This window comes from Phacochoerus africanus, chromosome 7 (genome assembly GCF_016906955.1).
Source record: "Phacochoerus africanus isolate WHEZ1 chromosome 7, ROS_Pafr_v1, whole genome shotgun sequence".
NCBI classification, from domain to species: Eukaryota; Metazoa; Chordata; class Mammalia; order Artiodactyla; family Suidae; genus Phacochoerus; species Phacochoerus africanus.
In genome coordinates, this window is record NC_062550.1 from 32,885,921 (window position 1) to 32,907,458 (window position 21,538).

General features: G+C 39.9%; 1 protein-coding gene across 1 annotated transcript in view; it reads right to left on the reverse strand.

Annotated features, from left to right (window-relative positions):
• The window catches only part of GNS (glucosamine (N-acetyl)-6-sulfatase), a 60,816-nt gene that overhangs the window by 26,656 nt on the left and 12,622 nt on the right, over positions 1–21,538 (reverse strand). The window contains exons 2-6 of the mRNA XM_047787126.1: positions 10,153–10,212; positions 6,631–6,837; positions 4,441–4,506; positions 3,258–3,356; positions 1,110–1,277 (exon numbers count right to left, since the gene is read on the reverse strand). Of these exons, the coding sequence (XP_047643082.1) occupies positions 1,110–1,277; positions 3,258–3,356; positions 4,441–4,506; positions 6,631–6,837; positions 10,153–10,212 (600 nt within the window). The remainder of the gene's footprint in view (positions 1–1,109; positions 1,278–3,257; positions 3,357–4,440; positions 4,507–6,630; positions 6,838–10,152; positions 10,213–21,538) is intronic.

The window sequence follows — 21,538 nt, forward strand, 5'->3', positions numbered from 1 at the left end:
TGCCAAACACCATTCTCTCCTCCTTATTCATAAAACCCTAATTTGCCATTTCCCAAACTGTGATCCTCAAAGTGTTCATTAGTTAATATGCTTAAGAAATGCTGTAGCACATACCCTGCTGTTGGAAATTCATGTTACATACAGCATGAGTCACTCTGGGAAATCCTGCAGCACACTGACTTATTTAACCCAAAGTGTCTAGACTTCCTTGGTCATGGGACCTTCCACGAACTTCTTCTGAGAGACAGTTTGAGAATGGCCGGCCCTCTGGTTTAAAACTCGGTTCACTCCACTTTAACACCACATGTCATAGGCACAAGCCTTCAATGTCCAGACAACATGCCAGACGTCTCTACGTACTTTAATCTAAAGAGCAGTTGCATGAGAGGTCAGGATTCCCCAGTTGAGAGAAAAACAGAAATTAAACATCTCACTCTTGGTCAGGTCATTTAGGGAGAAGATGGAAATACTGAGTTAGAAAGTGGTAATACTGAGTCTAACTCCAATACTCAGTATTTTTACCACCTCACAGGCAACTAAAATTTCTCGGTAATAGGCATGAAGCAATGGAGGCCTTCTGCCTTTGAACCAGCAAACTGCCAATTTCCAGTGCCAAGGAAGGCTAAGTGAGTGGCATATGAAGCCAACAATATTTACATGGTGGTCTTTAATTATACTCCCCACTCTGGCTCATTTCTCCATTCAGTGTCACAATGCACTACGTCACCCTTCTTGTTCCTAGGCCTCAGGCCTGGGAGGGCCACAGGGAGGAGACTGCTGCAGCCCAGCTCAGCCCCAAGGAATGTGTCTCAGCCACTGCTGGGCAGGAAGAAAGCTGGTACAGAGTTCAACAGAAGAGCCTGTAGTCAGGAAAGATGCTATCTCTTCAATAGTCCCTTCGGACTCTCTAGTTAGTCACTGATTGTGGCAGGAACCCTATCTGGACTTCTGCCGCAAGCATATACTACCTAGTGCACTGGAAACAGGTGCCATTACCTTTAAAAGATTCAGAAGGAAGACCAACCATATGGCTCAAAGGCTCCCTGAGAAGCACATTATATAGTTGATCACATTGAGCTTGGCTTAATGCAAGGGTTAGGGGAAGCTACCGTTCCATGGATGTTGAAGTTCTTGTTTCTTGGTGCAAAGACGTTCTGGAAGGTGTTCTGGTACTGGGGTGCAGCTGTCCAAGGCGAATGAGGTGCTGGAGTGGAGATCATCATGAAGAAGGGCTCAGAGTTGGACTTGTAGTCCAGGAAGTCCAAGGAGACATTGGCCTGACGTATACAAAAGTTTGTTATTTCCTACAGTACCTGACAGGTAAGGACTTGTATATACCTGTTCTCTAGTGAACGGAAGGTACAGGGTCCTATTAACTTTCAACCAAAACTTGGCACATAATCTCTGTTGCAGCCATTTGCAAACATGTTGCTAGAACAAATCATTTGGCTTTTAAGAAAATACTTACAATAAAAAGCACACCATCTTAGGACAGCAATTAAGATGTTGACAATTTTACATGACCTAAAAGTTGCTATGCCTCACACAAAGAAAACAAATCATCATGCGACCATTTCTGTATTGACTTACATGAAGGCAGCTTAAGACTATACACATTTGATGCCTTAAAGTATATAAAGTGAGTCACCTAATACACAACAGTGGGAAAAGTGAATTAAGTTACCTTAATCTTATAAAAATATGTAAAGAGTAGGTACCTAAAATTATGCCAGCTGAAGTAACTAAGCTAAATGAATAATATGGGAGTTGCTGGAAATGAATCTGACTAGTTTCATGAGAATGTGGGTTCGATCCCTGGCCTTGCTCAGTGAGTCGGGGATGGGGTGTTACTGTAAGCTGTGGTGTAGGCTGCAGATGAGGCTCGGATCCTGTGTTGCTGTGGCTGTGGCGTAGGCTGCCAAGTGTAGCTCCGATTCGACCCCTAGCCTGTGAACTTCCATATGCTGCACGTGTGGCCCTAAAAAGCAAAAACAAACAAATAAATAAATGAATAATATGAAATCCAAATACATCACACCAGGCTTTTAATGTACATGGACTTATTAACCTTTTTCATTTGCTTCTCTGGAGATACTTTATGACAACGAAAGCTTCCCACATACATGCTATGTTTCTAAGTGTGCTGGCTGATTTATATCTTCAATCATTCCCAGCACTAAACTTAAAGACAGTATCAATTTCCTATCACCATCCTTCCCACGTACTTTAACTCCAGCCCTGTCAGAAACCTTGCACTTTCTCCAACATGCCAGGCACACTCCTGCCTCAACACCCTCATGCTCTCGGCTCCCTTGGCTTGTGGACCTCTTTCCCCTGATCTATACAGCTCTCTCTCATCTCCTTCAGGATTCTGCTTGAATGTCATTTAAGGAACTCCCATCCCCAGCCTTGCCTCGTTTCTCTTAACTGATCACTATCTAACAAGACAACACATGATGTGTGTGTATACACACATGTGTCAGTAAAATTTACCCTGAAAGTTACCTGCCACAGAATCAGGGACTTTGCTTCCTTTACTGCTGAACACCTGCTACAGTGGCTTGTGAATGAACACTCTATGGAGGGCTGTCATTAGAAACATCTCAGGGGGAGTTTCCATCATGGCTCAGCAGTAATGAATCTGAATGGTATCCATGAGGACGGAGGTTTGATCCCTGGCCTCGCTCAGTGGGTTAAGGATCCAGCACTGCTGTGAGCTGTCGTGTAGGTCTCAGACATGGCTAGGATCTGGTGTTGCTGAGTGTGGCATAGGCCAGCGACTACAGCTCTGATTTGACTCCTAGCCTGGGAACTTCCATATGCCAAGGAAGTCCCCAATTCACCCAATGGCAGTATTTTTTTATATATAAATACACGATTCCTGAAGAACCCCTTTATCTCCCCCCACTCAAGATGAAGTTGCCATTTTGTGACCTGTGCGTACGACTTTGGTCAGGAACAGAAACCCCTTCAAAGTGAAACCTCTTCAAAGCAATCATCTCTACAGTCTTAGAGATTAGCCTTTGGAAAAGGGATTTGCTGCTGGAATTTCAAGACCATTAGATCTGAGCTTGGCTTAATTACAAAGAAAAACACACTCAGGAGTTTTTAAGCAGTTGGAAGTATTTTGGCGGTCAGACCAAGTGACTATTCAATAACATTACGCAATGTGACGAAATACAAACAAACGGTTTTCTAGGCAGAGTCATTAATTAAACGTGAGCGAGGCCTGCAAGGTCAGATCTTCAATAACTCACCAAAACATCTGTCAGGTAGTCCACACTGTAGTTTTCACCATGCTTCCGTGCCTTCCCATTGATGGAGAGGGTATAGTTATAGTATTTAGAATTCTTTTCCTATTGAAGAGAGGAAAGAAAAACTTGTTATGAGGTCAGCACACAAAATGAAAGCTGGAAACCATGCTGAGCTAAACCATACTCTGTTTAAATAGTGATTAAGACATTTTAAAAAAAAAGGTCATTGCTCAACTCAATATTGGATTGGACTTTTTTTTTTTTTTTAAGGGTCACACCCACAACATAAGAAAGTTCCCAGGCTAGGGGTCAAACTGGACCTGTAGCTGCCAGACCTATACCATAGCCACAGCAACACCAGATCTGAGCCGCATTTGTGACCTACACTGCAGCTTACGGCAATGCCAGGTCCTTAACCCACTGAGTGAGGTCAGGGATTGAACCTGTGTCCGGTTCATTACTGCTAAGCCACAATGCGAACTCTGAATTGGACTTTTTGACTAGGGTTTTATTAGCTACTAGCACAGTTTCAATAATATGGCCTAGTTTAAAAGGCCAGAAATAGGAGTTCCTGTGTGGCTCAGCAAGGATCTGGTGTTGTCACTATAGTAACTCACATGACTGCTGTGGCATGGGTTCACTTCCTGGCCCAGAAACTTCTACATGCTGTGGGAATGGCAAAAAAAAAAAAAAAAAAGCCGGTAACAGATCAGATGAAACAGTAAAATATGTTGCTAAACCTTATGGAATGCAGGCAAATGTCTAACAATGCAGTGATTCAACAAATAAACAGACTTTAGGAGTTCCTGCCATGGCTCAGTGGTTAACGAATCTGACTAGGAGCCATGAGGTTGAGGGCGCAATCCCCGGCCTTGCTCAGTGGATTAAGGATCTGGCATTGTCGTGAGCCGTCGCAGATGCGGTTCGGATCTGGTGTTGCTGTGACTGGCGTAGGCTGGCAGCTATAGCTCCGATTCGACCCCTAGCCTGGGAACCTCCATATGCCGAGGGCGTGGCCCTAGAAAAGACAAAAAAAAAAAAAAAACAACAACAGATCAACAGACTTTAAGAAGATACTACGGCTAATCATAAAAGCAAACCAAGTTATGCCAATCTCAGCTGTATCGGAAGGTAAACAGCATCTGTGGGGCTGTGAGAACTGTTACTGACTTCAGTAATTACTCACCAAGGCATACCAGTAACTCCAGCCCAGAGGAACGTGTGCTAGTCCACCTGCATCTGGGGCTCCATACTGGAAAGAAGGACAAGCAGCACATCAGAAGTTCTTAGACATGACCAACTGGAAGGCAACAGGAAACTTCTAGAAGCTTTTCAGAACAGTGCCTGAAACATGGTAGGTGCTCAACTTCCCCACAAACATGTAAGTCAGTCGAAAAGTAGAGAAGACTACAGTCCCGGGAACTCTTAAAGCAGGAGTTGGCAAACTACGACTGGCAGGCCAAATCTAGCCTGCCCACTATTTTGTGAGGCCAGCAAGCTAAGAATTTTCTTGCGACAAGTTTTGCGACAAGTTACATGAAATTGAAACTTCAGTGATGATGACATTTTACTGGATGGAACACAGTCACACTCACTGGTTTACCCAAGTCTCTGGCTGCTTTCCTGTTACAATGGCAGAAATGAACAGTCACAACAGAGACATATGGCTTACAAAGCCTAAAATGTTTCCTTCTGGCCCTTTACAGGGAAAGACCACATGGCTTAGGCCAGGACTCACTGGTGGTGCTCTGTCTAAACAGTCAGCCGACCTTGTGGCTAACAACCCAAATAATCAGACTACATACAAACTACCAACCTATCACTTCTGCTGTCCTGCTGATCAAGTCAACTTTTGGACTCAATTTACTTGATGCGATGAATAAGTGAAGACACAACACAATCTTCCCATTTTATCTAGACACGGCTTAACACTGCCCATTGAAGGCAGTACCCCGAGGAGTTCCCTTGTAGCTTAGTGGGTTAAGGATCTGGCAAAGGCCCTACTGAGGCTCTGGTTACAGCTGTGGCATGGGTTCGATCCCTGGCCTAGGAACTTCAGCATACTGCAGGTGCCAGGAAAAAAAAAATAGAAGGCAGTACCCCCGAGAACTAAATCCTTGTATTATGAAGAATTTCTAATTTTGTACATATGTTAGATATCTCCCATAACCTTGAGTGATGAGTGATAACCATTTATCACTCATGACTCTTTTCAAACTGACTCATTTTCTTTTTTTTTTTTTATAATACTCTTTATTGCATTCAGTTGTCATGTCTCTTTAGTGTCCTTTTTTTTTTTTTTTTGTCTTTTTGCTATTTCTTTGGGCCGCTCCCATGGCATATGGAGGTTCCCAGGCTAGGGGTCTAATTGGAGCTGTGGCCACCGGCCTACGCCAGAGCCACAGCAACGCGGGATCCGAGCCGCGTCTGCAACCTACACCACAGCTCACGGCAACGCCGGATCGTTAACCCACTGAGCAAGGGCAGGGACCGAACCCGCAACCTCATGGTTCCTAGTCGGATTCGTTAACCACTGCGCCACGACGGGAACTCCCAAACTGACTCATTTTCCATCAAACCCTCAAGGCTGCAAATTCCCCCAACTGTTGCATGGAGGGGTAGAATAAACAGAAAATTCACATCAGATATGAAGATCATTAGCGACCATGGATAAAGTATATAAGAAAACTTACATCATCTCTTTGTCCTGAATCCCCAGTTTTACTCTAAGAGAAAACCCTGAACACTTGCAGATACACTATTTCCTTAAGGCCTGAACTCTGACTAAATGCTAAGCCCAATGTGGTGGACTTGAGGCCCTGAGATCTGGTCGTGGCAGGTCACAGTGAGGCCAACACACTAACCACTCAACTACATGCTTCAATGTCTCGAATATCCCAGGCTCTGGGGGCTTTCTCTTGATCACTGATCTCTCCACAATCTGTTCCCATTTTTCAGGTTAGAAAAATGGGTTAAGCATTAAGTTGTTATAATTCAGGAAAGATGCTAAGAGGAAAAAATTCTTCACTCTGGTCCCGATAAAGGGGAAATGGAAACAAAGATACTAAGCCACATGACAACCAGAACTCTTAAGGAAAAGGGGAAAGATCCATCAGACATCAGCAGTCCTAAGACAATGTTTACATGAATGCTCTTGAGACTCTTTAAAGAATAAGTACAGTGCCCAAATCATGGAAATACGTTCACTTAAGTTCCTGTTTAACAGGCTGATTAGGAGAAAACATATACCCCCAAAACTCTTTAATGTGACTTGGATGGATACTAACTAAAAAACCAATTAACATTAATTAATTATATTAATTCACATTTAAGAAGCTGTTATTAAAAAGGGGAATCATAAGACCATTCAACATACCTCATTTAAGTATTTCCCTGCAAAAAAGGTTTGATAACCACACACTGATCTGAGAATCGCTGGGAAAGTATTTGGTTCTTCGATCTTCTGCCAAGACTTACTGCTGCAGTTTCCCTCCAAAGTGTTGTTAACAACGTGATGATTATGTGGGTACTTCCCTGTCAGGATACTGGCTCGGCTTGGGCAACAAAGAGCACTTGGCACATACTACAAAGGGAAAAGAAGCAAAACGACAAAGTTACACAAGAGAGATGGATTTCTCATCATTTCTCCAGAGAATGAAGCAAACTGCTTAACACTCTAACTTCAAACGTCTGGTTTGCCGTGGAATAGAAATTTTTCCTTACACATGACACACTTGAGAGGTGCTTTAAGTCTCCTAGTGGAGACAGTAAAGAAGATGGAACAAACCAAGAGAATAGGTTTCTTTTTCAGCTGGTATCTCTCTCCAGCATAACCTAATAGTTGTTCCAGTCTCAACTGCCAGAGAAATATTCACATGCAAGGAACACAGCATGGTGGGAGCCTGGTCTTGACCCAAGATAAATACTACTACTTGCATCGAAAGCAGCTGAGAAGTAGAGGTTCATTTTCAAGACGATCTGTAGCTTCATGCATTTTCTGGATCACTTTCTACAATGGATACAGATTTTTTTTTTTTAAGTCTACTCTAATTATGTTTCTAATTACCCTCTTCCACCCAATCCTATCTGGCTAAGTCTTAATACACATCACCTATTTACAGAATGTAATCGTAGCTTATACTTGCAGCAGCAGGGAAGGAATGCTCTTTTGAGCACAACCTTTCCAGAATTCCATGATATCCCTTTGAAATACTTAGCATTTATTTGGCCTTTCACATCGGATTTGGCATTTTTAAACACTGGTGAGGATGAACATTCTTCACATGCATGCTGACCAATCGCATGCATGTGAATGGTTTTTGTTCACGTGCTTTGCACATTCTTCCTTCTTACATAAAATTTGAGTTAAGGAAGGATTCAATCATTTTACAAAAACTTCCCATTTTTTACTTGTGCTTTTAAATTTTGTTAGATGTTTGTGAATTCTGTAATTTTCAAATTGGCAACTCTTTTAATTCTTTTCCTTTTTAGAAGTTTCTTACCTACTTTTTGGCCTATGCCATACTGTTCACTGGATCTTTATATTACATTTTGGTAGCCAGTAAGAGGAATTTCTTCCTTTAAACATTTTACCTGATTACTCTAACCTAATTATTCCAGATAATTCTGAAACCACTTAATTCAGCCTAAAAAAAATCTTGGTGGGATTCTGATTAAAATAATCAAATAGAGGCGTTCCCATTGTGGCTCAGTGGTTAACAAATCCGACTAGGAACCATGAGGTTGTGGGTTCGATCCCTGGCTTTGCTCAGTGGGTTAAGGATCTGGCATTGCCGTGAGCTGTGGTGTAGGTTGCAGATGCAGCTCGGATCTGGTGTTGCTGTGGCTGTGGTATAGGCTGATGGCTACAGCTCCAATTGGACGCTGTAGGTTAGCCTGAGAACCTCCATATGCCTCGGATGCAGCCCTATAAAATACAAAAAGACAAAATAAATAAATAAAGTAAGTAAATAGAGTTCCCATCATGGCTCAGCGGAAATGAATCTGACTAGGAACCATAAGGTTGTGGGTTCGATCCCTGGCCTTGATCAGTAGGTTAAGGATCCGGAGTTGCCGCAAGCTGTGGTGTAGGCCAGCAGCTGTAGCTCAGATTAGACCTCTAGCCTGGGAAACTCCATGTGATGCAGGTGCAGCCCTAAAAAGAAGATAAATAAAATAAAATAAGAACTTTATAATCTTGTATCTTCCTACAGAAAATACGACATTAGCTTTCTACAGATGACATATTTTATCACTCACAAAATTCTGTAACTGCATTTTAAGGTCTTTACCATTCCCTGCCACCACCAGCTATTCCTAGAGTCTATATTTTCCTGCCCATATATGAGTGGGATATTTTCTTCTCCCCGTATTTCTCTAACTTGTTATATGGAAGAAAGCTATTTCTATTTTTTTCACTTCTACCTTACTAAATTCTATTAATTTAAAGTTTCTCAAAAATTCCGTTTTCTAGATAGAAAATCCCGACAAGTGGAAATAATAACTTTGTCTTTTCCCACGTGTTTTATCTTTTAATTCCACAAGACTCAGGCCAATGACGAGACAGTTCAGAAGAACACTGAGTGAGTGGGGTTAGGCCCTGTCTCTCCTCTAAGAGCAGTGCTTTGGACTTTCACCTTAACTCTAAGTTGTGTTGCTTGTTTGCAATGTTCATAATAATAAGGACGTATTCTTTTAACAGTTTAATAAGTTAAAAGGAAAGGATGTGAACATTTCAGAAGACTTTCAAGCATCTACTGAGATGGACATCTAATTACCCTCCTTTTAACTAATGATCTCATGTTGGTGGACAATATAATAACCATCATTCTGTAGTGGTACTTACTATAGCTCACGCATGCTTTACAAGAAACAATCCACTTAACCTCGGAGATAGGTCTTAGTATCCCTATTTACAAATGGGAGAACCAAAGGCCAAAAATTAATAAGCTGCCCAAGGTCACACAGCTAGAAAAGAGCCAGAGAGAACATTCAAAACAAGGTGATCTGGTTCCAGAGTCTGTGCTCTTGACCCCATCACTAAGCTGCTGTTCGATGGACTTCCTGACATTAAGCTAGGCTACCACGTACTTGATTATGAGCACAGTTCTTGAATTTGACTGTTAGTATTTTACTTGGCGTCTCTACATTTATGTTTATATGTATAATATACACATACATTTGTATACACATATATATACCCACACAATAGCTGTTGTGGGTTTTTTGTTGCTGTTATCTTTGTTAGGTTTGGCTATCAGGGTTAATTGGGCTTTGAAAAATAGCCTACATGCTTTTACGAAGAAAGAGTTTATATAGTATGAATGTTATCTGACTCTGATACAATATATTTTTAAACCCCAAATAGTTACGTTTTCAATAAAATTCTCTCATTTCGGAGTTCCCATTGCTGCGCAGCAGAAACAAATCTGACTAGGAACCATGACATTGTGGGTTTGATCCCTGGCCTCGTTCAGTGGTTTAAGGAGCCAGTGTTGCTGTGAGCTATGGTGTAGGTCGAGGATGTGGCTCAGATCTGGCACTGCTGTGGCTGTGGCGCAGGCCAGCAGCTGTAGCTCCAACTGGACCCCCTAGCCTGGGAACCTCCATATGCTGCAGGTGTGGCCCTAAAAAGACAAAAAAAAACAAATTCTTGTTTCAAGTTGTAGATCAGACTGGCTTACAAAATACCTGCAATTAATCTTTAAGTAGTAATAAGACGTATATATTTTATATACACATAATATATAAAATAAACAAATTTATACCATATTAGAGTTCTTCCTTTGGATCAGGCATTTAACTAGGGAAAAAAGCACGTAAATTACACTAGACTATCCAACAGAGAGTGCTTCTTCTTAGAATTTAAGCACAATATTAAATTGGCTTTAAAACTTACAGCACTGGAGAAAGTCATCCCCATCTCTCCGATGAGAGCCTTGGTTTTCTTTAGAGGTGTCTGTAAAGTAAATAAGTATCTGTTCAATGATTTATTCCAATAAACCAAAACACTCAGAACAAAATTCGTGGTTTTTGTATCTACCCTCAACCTTTCATTCCCAAATGATCTAACACTAAGAAATAGTTAAGAGAGTTCCGCTGATCCTGGAGATGAACCAAACAAGTTTGGCGACACTCAATTATGTCCTGTACGAAAGTTCAGGAAGTCATAGAGCTCACAGGAAGGGAAAGTTCACAGCTCATGGTATCATTCTAGCAACGTTGATTTCAATGCAATGAAACTTGGGGGCCCTTTTCTAATTGTTACCAGTCCCTTTACAAACAGATGGAGCAGACCAACCTCCATTAATTCATCTTTAGCAGCAGGATGTGGAAAATGATATGAAAGGAGTCTTCTACCCTTCAAAACAAAAATAAGACAACACTCGGGTTCTGAAAGCCAGACAAAGCCCTAAGGCTGAGACTGACTCAAATATCAGATATTCCATGGTGAAGCTCGGATGCACATTTTTTGACTCTAAGCTTACAGCCCTCTGCCCTAGACCATCCACCACCTCAGGTAAAGACTTGAACCAAGTGAAACAGATACACAAAAAATTCTTGTCAAGCAAAAGACTAGTCAGAAATTACTTTGTTTATATTCTTGCTTTTTATCTTTTGTTCTTTTTTTTTTTTTTTTTGGTCTTTCTGCCTTTTCTAGGGCTGCTCCTGCAGCATATGGAGGTTCCCAGGCTAGGGGTCTAATCGGAGCTGTAGCCGCCAGCCTACACCAGAGCCACAGCAACGTGGGATCCAAGCTGCGTCTGCGACCTACACCACAACTCACGGCAACGCTGGATCCTTAACCCACTGAGCAAGGCCAGGGATCGAACTCGCAACCGCATGGTTCCTAGTCAGATTCATTAACCACTGAGCCACGACGGGAACTCCTGTTCAAGATTTAAGATCCTGACAAGTATAGAGAACAACTCATTTCAAATCCTACAGTGAGGATAAAAAGAAGGCCATTTAGATACAAGTACTACTCCTAATAATTGCAAACACTTTACTCAGATTCAAGACAGCAAGAAAGGACAATTTGAAAAAGCTCATATTCAAAGAGGCTAGGGAAAAGAAACAAATAACATACAAGGGAACCCCAATAAGGTTATCAGTTGATTTTTCAGCCGAAACTCTGAAGGCCAGAGGGAGTGGCATAATACAGTGATGAAAGGAAAAACCCCCAACCAAGATTACTCTACCCAGCAAGGCTCTCGTTCAGATTTGAAGGAGAAATCAAAAGCTTTACAGACAAGCAAAAGCTAAGAGAATTCAGCACTGCTAAAACAGCTTTACAACAAATACTAAAGGAACTTCTCTAGGTGGAAAAGAAAAGGCCACACCTAGAAACAAAAATATTACAAATGACAAGGCTCACCAGTAAAGGCATATATACAATAAAGGTAGGAAATCATCCACACATATATGTAACCAAAACCAGAAACCATGAGAAGAGGAGGGTACAAATGCAGGATACTGGAGATGCACTTGCAATTTAGAGACCAACAACTTAAAACAATCTTGTACATATCAAAAAAAAAAAAAAAACAACAACCAAAAAACAAACCAAATTCAAAACAATTAATAAAATGCCAATAAGAACATACATAGCAATAATTACCTTAAGTGTAAATGGACTACATGCCCAAACCAAAAGACAGAGACTGGCTGACTGGATACAAAAACAAGACCCATATATACTATGGCTGTCTTCAAGAGACCCACTTCAGTTTCAGGGACACACACAAATTGAAAGTGAGAGGATGGAAGAAAATATTCCATGCAAATGGAAATCAAAAGAAAGCTGGAGCAGCAATACTCATATAAGACAAAACTGACCTTAAAGAATATTGTAAGAGACAAAGACATTACAAATGATCAACAGATCAATCCAAGAAGATATAACAATTGTAAACATATATGCACCCAATACAGGATCACCTCAATGTAAAAGGCAAATGCTAACAACCTTAAAAGGAGAAATTGACAATAATACAATAATAGCAGGGAACTTTAACACCCTACTTACAGCAATGGAAATATCATTCAGACAGAAAATCAACAAGAAAATGCAGGCCTTAAATGATGCATCAGACCAGACAGACTTAATACTTATAGAACATTTTATCCAAAACCAGCAGAATACACATTCTTCTCAAGTGCACATCGAACATTCTCTAGGAGAGTTCACATTCTGGGCAACAAATCAAGCCTCAGTAAATTTAAGAAAGCTAAAATCCTATCAAGCATCTTTTCCAATCACAACGCTGTAAGACTGGAAATCAACAAGAAAAAAAAATACAAAAAACACAAGCACATGGATACCAAACAATATACTACTAAACAACCAATGGATCACTGAAGAAATCAAAGAGGAAATTAAAAAATACCTAGAAGCTAATGATGAAGACACAACAATCCAAAACCTATGGGATGCAGCAAAAACAGTTCTAAGAGGCAAGTTTATAACAATACAAGCCTCCCTAGGGAAACAAGAAAAATCACAAACAACCTAAATTTACACCTAAAGCAGCTAGAGAAAGCAGAACAGACAAAACTCAAAGTTAGCAGAAGGAAAAGAAGTCATAAAGATCAGAGCAGAAATAAATGAAATAGAAATGAAAACCACAGAAATGATCAATGAAACTTAAAGCTGGTTCTTTGAAAAGATAAAAAAAAAAATTGATAAACACTCAGCCAGACTCATCGAGGAAAAAAAGAGGACCCAAATCAATAAAATTAGAAATGAAAAAGGAGAAGTTACAATGGATTATCACATAAATACAAAGAATCATAAGAGACTACTACAGGATCAAGATGGCAGAAGAGTAAGATGTGGTACTCACCTTCTGCCAGAAACACATCAAAAAAAAAAAAAAATCTACATGTGGAATGATTTGTACAGAACGTTTACTGAACAAGTTTACTGAACAAGACCTTAAACCTCCCCAAAGGTCAAGAAACCCTCCACATAATGGGGTAGAACAAAAAAGAATAAAAAGAGAGAGAAAGTAATCAGGACAGGACTAGCACTCCTGAGAGGGAGAGGTGAAAGAAGAAAGGAACCCACACCCTGGGAAGCCACCTAACTGATGGGGAGATCAGCCAAGAAGGAGTGACCTGAAAGCCTCAGAGAAAAGCACAGGAGCTGGACACAGGTGAGCAAAGCAGAGAGAGAGCTACACAGATCATTGGTACCGCCTCCCAACACACCACAGCCTGAGGTGCTCAGAGGGGTCTGGGCGCTAAGAGTCAGTCTCCAGAGGTCAGTTCCAGGGAGGGGACTAAGGTTGTATGTGTAGAGAGAGCCTGGGGGGCTAGAAAGTAGTACGCCAAGGGCTGGGGAGTGGAGCACCACAGCCAAGGGAACCTGGGAAGAGGTCTGGGGTCACAGGAAAGGGTGCCATTGTTGGGGAGGGCAAAAGGAGGAGGGGGAGACCACCATAGGATTATCTTTCTCTGTGCACTCATAGACTCTTGGAGGGCAGGGCTATGGGTGGCGAAGCCCCTCTTGTACAGGCCATGGGTGGTGGCACCTCCTGCGCAGGATAAATGCAATGAGACACCTCTCACATGGCTTTCAGGTGGCAGGGCAAACTAGCCAGAAATGGGTGTGGTCTGCCACCACTAGGGGTCCGTGAAGAGGCACCATCTGAGGTTGCAGTCCCTTCAGGGGTTAGCACAGAGGAGGGTCCTGCAACCAAGCACCACCCGTTGTTGATCTCACTCCCCTGGGAAGGCACACACCCTGCCACTGCCACTGCCAAATGCTCTGGGCACTGCATAAATGTGCCTGAGGGTCAATGTCACTTTCCAGAGCCCTGCAACAAGAGCAATCTGCACCACCTTTCCATAGGTCCTTGCTGCTGTAAAAGGCCTAGCAACCAGGCACTAGCTACTAGCCCTGCCCACTGCCTCCATCTCCCTGGAAGCACGTGCAGCACCCCATCAAAGGGATAACAGCCTGAACACACTGAGGAAAGAAGACAGCAGGCATCCAAACCCTCATGCCAAAAATACATAGTAACCCCTCATAAAATACCCAGGGGCACATATAAATAGCACTCCAAGACTACAGTACTTGTTTTCCCTAAACTCACAGAATAAGGAGAACAGAGGCAAAATGAAGCAGCTCAGGAACCATTCCCAGTTAAAAGAACTGGAGAATTCCGCTGAAGGAGCAAACAATAAAACAGACTTCTACAGTCTAATAGACACCAAATTCGAAAATGAGATAATGCAAATACTAAAGGAATTAAGAGTGAATATGAATGGTAACGCATCTTTTTTTGGGGGAGGCCACACCCACAGCATATGGTGGTTCCCAGGCTAGGGTTGAATCAGAGCTGCAGCTGCCAGCCCAAGCAACAGCCAGAGCAATGTGGGATCTGAGCAGCATCTGTGACCTACACCACAGCTCATGGAAATGCCAAATCCTTAACTCACTGAGCAAGGCCAGATATCGAACCCACATTCTCATAGATACTAGTCAGGTTCATTATCAATGTGTCATCATGGGTACTCCCAGATTACTTTAGAAAGGAACTAGAAAATATAAGAAGCCAAGAAAAATTGGAAAATTCATTTGCAGAGACACAAGCTGAGTTAAAGCCCCTGAAGCGCAGAATGAATAACGCAGAATAATGAATTAGTGACTTGGAAGAGAGAATAGTGGAAATCACCCAATCAGGACAGCAGAGAGAAAACCAAATGAAAAAACATGAAAGAGATAAAAGAGATCTATGGGATGATATAAACTGGGCCAATATATGCATAATAGGGATTCCAGAAGGAAAAGAAAAAGAAAAGGGGATAGGAAATATATTTTGAAGAAATTTTGGCTGAAACTTTCGAAATCTAAAGGAAACAGTTATCAATGTACAGGTGAACCAAACAAGGCTGAACCCAAACAGGCCCAAACCAAGATATATTGTAATAATAAAAAATGGCTAAAGTTAAAGATAAGAGAGAATTCTAAAAACAGCAAGAGAAAAACAAAAAATTAATTATAGGGAACCTCCATAAGGCTATCAGCTGGTTTCTTTCTGCAGAACACTATAAGCTAGAAGAGAGTGGCAAGATATATTCAAAGTTCTAAAAAGGAAAAATTTTCAGCCTAGTATATAGTCTACTTGGCAAGAATATCATTTAAAATAGAATTAAAGAATTTTTCCAACAAATAAAAACTAAAAGAATAGAGCAACACTAAACCCATTCTAAAAGAAATACTGAAAGGGCTCCTCTAAGTAAAAAAGAAGAAGAAGAAATAGGATGGAGGAAATCACAATGAAAAGTAATCACTTAAGTAAGCCAGTATACAGATCTAAAAGGAAAAAAAAACCCCAAAACAACCCTATTATAAAAGTGATGATAAACATAAGAAACAGAAAAGGGATAAACATGAAGATGTTAAAAAAGACATCAAAATCATAAAATGTAGGGAAGGAAAGTAAGAAAATCTAGATTTTTTTTTTTTTTTTAGAATGTGTTTGAGCCTATATGACTATTAGGCTAAAACAAGCAGATATACAAAGGGGTTAACATACTTGAAAAATAGGGCAACCAATCAAAACTGAACAATACATTCACAAAAACTAAAAAGAAGAGGACACAAGGATAAAACAAAAGGAAATGATCCAACCAAAAAAAAGAGAAAGGAACAAAGAAGAAACATAGAATCAACTGGAAAACAAGTTTTAAAATGGCAATAAATACATATTTATCAAGAATTACCTTAAATGTTAATGGACTGAATACTCCAATCAAAAGACATAGAGTGGAAATGGATAAAAAAAAAACTAGAGTCTACAATATGCTGTCTACAAGAGACTCAACTTAGGGCAAAGGACACATATGAATTGAAAGTGAGGGGATGGAAAAAGACATTTCCTGTGAAGGGAAAAGACAGGAAAGCAGGAGCTGCAATACTCATATCAGAAAAAATAGACTTTAAAAAGAAGGCCATAAAGAAAAACAAAGAAGAACACTATTTAAAGAAAAGAGAATCCATTCAAGAGGAGGTTATTACACTCATTGATATATATGCCCCTAACATAGGAGCACTCAAATACATACAAATACTAAGAGATGTAAAAGGACAAATAGATGGGAATACAGTAATAGTAAGAGACTTTTAGCACCCCACTCACATCAATGGACAGATCCTCTTGACAGAAAATCAGTAAGGCAACAGAGATCCTAAATGACACAATAGAAAATTTAGACTTAATTGATACTTTCAGGACATTACATCCAAAAAAGTCAGAGTATATATTCTTTTCAAGTGAACATGGAACATTCTCAAGAACTGACCACATATTGGGATACAAAACTAACCTCAACAAACTTAAGGGTATATTTCAAGTATCTTCTCTGACCACAGTGGCATGAAACTAGAAATCAACCACAGGAAACGAAATGAGAAAAAAACTGACTACATGGAGACTAAACCACTTGCTAGTAAAAAACCAATGGGTCAACCAGGAAATGAAAAGCGAAATTTAAAAATCGAGACAAATGATAATGAAAACAAACCATTCAAAATCTATGGGATGTTGCAAAAGCAGTTTTTAGAGGGAAGTTTATAGCAATACAGGCCTTCCTCAAAAAAAGAAGAAAAATCTCAAATCAACAACTTAACCCACCACCTAAAAGAATTAGAAAAAAAAAAAAAAAAGAACAAACAAACCTAAAGTCAGCAGAAGGAAGGAAATCATAAAGATTGGAGAGAAAATCACTAAAATAGAGATTAAAAAACAATATTAAAAAAACCCAATAAAATCAAGAACTTGCTCTTTGAGAGGGTAAACAAAATTGACAAACCTCTGGCCAGACTCACCAAGAAGAGGAGAAAAAGAACTCAAATGAAATAAGAAATGAAAAAGGAGAAATCTCAACAGATACTGCAGAAATACAAAAAACCATAAGAGAATACTATGAACAATTATATGCCAACACATTTGACAACCTAGAATGGACAACTTTCTAAGGACATACAGCCTGCCAAAACTGAATCAAGAAGAAATAGATCAACTGAACAGACCGATCACTAGAAACGAAACTGAATATGTAATATTAACACTCCCTACTAACAAAATCCAGGACAAGATGACTTCACAGGTGAATTCCACCAAAGAAAGAAAGAAATTATATACATGTCCTTCTTAAAGTTTTCCAAAAGGTTGAAGAAGGAATAATCTCGAAGACATTCTATGAAGCCACCATCACCCTAATACCAAAACCAGACAAAGATACTACCAAAAAAGAAAATCATAGGCCACTATCTTTGATGAATATAGACACAGAAATTCTCAACAAAATATTGGCCAATAGAATTCAACAACATATAAAAAAGACCATACACCACGACCAAGTGGGATTCATCCTAGGTTCACAAGGATGGTTCTACATACACAAATCAGTCAACATCATATATCACATTAACAAAAGAAAAGTCAAAAACCACATGATCATCTCAATAGATGCAGAAAAAAGCATTTGACAAAATCTAGCATCCACTCATGATAAAAACTCTTACCAAAGTGGGTATAAGGGGAACATATCTTAACATACAAAAATAATTTATGACAAACCCACAGCCAATATAATACTCAAGGGAGAAGAGTGGAAAGAAAGTCTTTCTGCTAAAATCTAGAACAAGAGAAGGATGCCTACTCTCACCACTTTTATTCAATATAGTATTGAAAATAATAGACAAAGCAATCAGACAACCAAAAGAAATAAAAGGTATCCAAATTGGAAGAGAAGAGATGAAACTGTCACTTTATGTAGATGACCTGATACTATATCTAGAAAACCCTTAGGACTCCACATAAAAACTACTCAAAACAATCAACAGATTCAATAAAGTAGCAGGATACAAGATTAACATTCAGAAGTCGGTTGCATTTCTGTATGCTAACAATGAAATATTAGAAAAGGAATATAAAAATACCTTTTAAAATGGCACCCTCCCAAATTAAATACCTGGGAATAAACCTGATCAAGGAAGTGAAAAATTTATATGCTGAGAACTATAAAACATTAATCAAGAAAATTAAAGAGGATTCAAAGAAATGGGAAGATATTCCATGATCCTGGATTGGAGGAATTGATATTGTTAAAATGGCCATACTACCCAAAGCAGTCTACAGATTCAATGCAATCCCTACCAAATTATCCATGACATTTTTCACAGAACTAGAACAAAGATTTATATGGAACCCAGGACTGCCCAAGCAGGAGGCATAACTTCTCCCCAGACAATATTACAAAGCTACAATAATTAAGTCAATGTGGTACAGGTATAAAAACAGACATATAGACCAATGGAACCAAATAGAGAACCCAGAAATAAACCTAGCCACCTAGAGTCAATTAATCTTTGACAAAGGAAGTAAGAATATAAAATGGGAAAAAGTCTTTTCAGCAAATGGTGCTGGGACAACTGAATTGCTGCATGTAAATTAATGAAAGTAGAACATGCCCTCACACCATGCACAAAAATAAACTTAAAAGACTTAAGACATAAGACAAGACAGCATAGAACTCCTAGAAGAGGACATAGGCAAAACATTCTGACATCAACCGAACATATGTTTTCTTACATCAGTCTCCCAAAACAATAAAAATAAAAACAGAAACAAACCAATGGGAGCTAATCAAACTTCCAAGCTTTTGCACAGCAAAGGAAACCATAAAAAAAGAAAGACAAAAAGACAACCTACAGAATGGGAGGAAATAGTTTCAATCTATGCAACCAACGAGGGCTTACTTTGCAAAAAATACAAACAACTCAAAAGCAAAAAAAAAAAAAAAAACCCAAACAACCCAATTTAAAAATGGGCAGAAGACATGAACAGACATTTCTCCAAAAAAGACATACAGATTGCCAACAGGCACTCGAACAAATGCTCAATATCACTAATTATTAGAGAAATGCACATCAAAATTACTGTGAGGTACCACTTCACACAAGTCAGAATGGCCATCATTAATAAATCCACAAATAACAAATGCTGGAGAGGGTATGGAGAAAAGGGAGCCCTCCTACACTGTTGGTGGGAATGTAAATTGTGTGAACAACTTGGAAAACAGATGGAGGTACCTCAGAAAACTAAATATAGAGTTACCATATGATCTAGCAATCCCACTTCCAGGCATATATCTGGACAAAAGTTTCACTGAAAAAGACACATGCACCCCTACATTCATTGCAGCACTATTCACAATAGCCAAGACATGGAAACAACCTAAATGTCATCAACAAATGAATGGATTAAGAAGATGTGGTATAGGGAGTTCCCGTCGTGGCGCAGTGGTTAATGAATCCAACTAGGAACCATGAGGTTGTGGGTTCGGTCCCTGCCCTTGCTCAGTGGGTTAACAATCCGGCGTTGCCGTGAGCTGTTGTGTAGGTCGCAGACGCGGCTTGGATCCCGTGTTGCTGTGGCTCTGGCGTAGGCCGGTGGCTACAGCTCCAATTGGACCCCTAGCCTGGGAACCTCCATATGCCACGGGAGCAGCCCAAGAAATAGCAAAAAAAAAAGAAAAAAAGAAAAAAAGAAAATGTGGTATATACATAAAATGGAAAACTACTCAGCCATAAAAAAGAACAAAATAAGGCCATTTGCAGCAACATGGATGGAACTAGAGACTCTCATACTAAGTGATGTAGTCAGAAAAGAAATACGAATATCATGCTATCAGTTATATCTGGAATTTAACATATGGCACAAAGGAACTTATCTACAGAAAAGAAACAAACTTATGGACACGGAGAACAGACGTGTGGGTGCCAAGAAGGAAGAAGTGGGATGAACTGGGAGTTTAGGATTTGCAGATGCAAACTATAGCATTTAGAATGGGTAAGCAATGAGATCCTGCTGTACAGCACAGTGAACTGTATCTAATCACTTGTGGTGGAACATGATGGAGGATTATGTGAGAAAAAGAAAGTGTGTGTGTGTGTGTATATATATATGTATGTATGGCTGGGTCACTTTGCTGTACAGCAGAAATTGACAGAACATTATAAATCAACTACCAAAAAAAACTTTAAAAAAAAAAGAGACCACTACAAGCCAACTATATGCCAATAAAACGGACAACCTAGAAGAAATGGACAAATTCTTAGAAAAGTACAATCTTCCAAGACTAAACCAAGACAAAACAGAAAAGATGAAAAGATCAATCACAAGTACTGGAATTGAAGCTGTGATTAAAAAAACTTCCAAGGGTCTGGCGTTCTCATCATGGCTCAGTGGCTAACGAATCCGACTAGGAACCATGAGATTGTGGGTTCGATCCCTGGCCTTGCTCAGTGGGTTAGGGATCTGGTGTTGCCATGAACTGTGGTGTAGGTTGCAGATGCGGCTTGGATCCCGCATTGCTGTGGCTCGGGCTAGGCCGGTGGCTACAGCTCTGATTCGACCCCTAGCCTGGGAACCTCCATATGCCATGGGTACAGCCCTAGAGGAGATAAAAAGACAAAAAACAAAACAAAACAAAAAACTTCCAAGGATCAAAAGTCCAGGTTCATATGGCTTCACATGAGAATTCTATAAAAAATTTAGAGGAGTTAACACCTATCCTTCTGAAACCATTCCAAAAAACTGCAGAAGGAACACTCCCAAACTCATTCTATGAGGCCACCATCTCCCTGATACCAAACCCAGACAAAGATACCATAGAAAAAGAAAATTACAGGCCAGTATCACTGACCAACATAAATGCAAAAATCTTCAACAAAATACTAGCAAACTGAATCCAGCAATACATTAAAAGGATTTATCCCAGGGATGCAAGGATTTTTCAGTAGCCACAAATCAATCAGTGTGACACACCACATTAACAAACTGAAGAATAAAAACCATACGAATCCTCTCGATAGATGCAGAAAAAGCCTTTGACAAAATCCAACACCCATTTCTGATAAAAACCCTCCAGAAAGTGGGCAGAGGGAACCTACCTCAACATAATAAAAGCCATATATACCAAACCCACAGCTAACATCATTCTCAATGGTAAAAAGCTGAAAGAATTCTCAATAAGATGAGGAACAAGACAAGGATATTCACTCTTGACACTACTATTCAACACAGTTTTATAGTCCTAGCCATGGCAGTCAGAGAAGAAAAAGAAATAAAAGGAATCCAAATCAGAAAGGAAAAAATAAAACTATCACTGTTTGCAAATGACATGACACTATACCTAGAAAATCCTAAAGACACCATCAGAAAAACTGTTAGAGCTCAACAATGAATTTGGTAAAGTTGCAAGATATA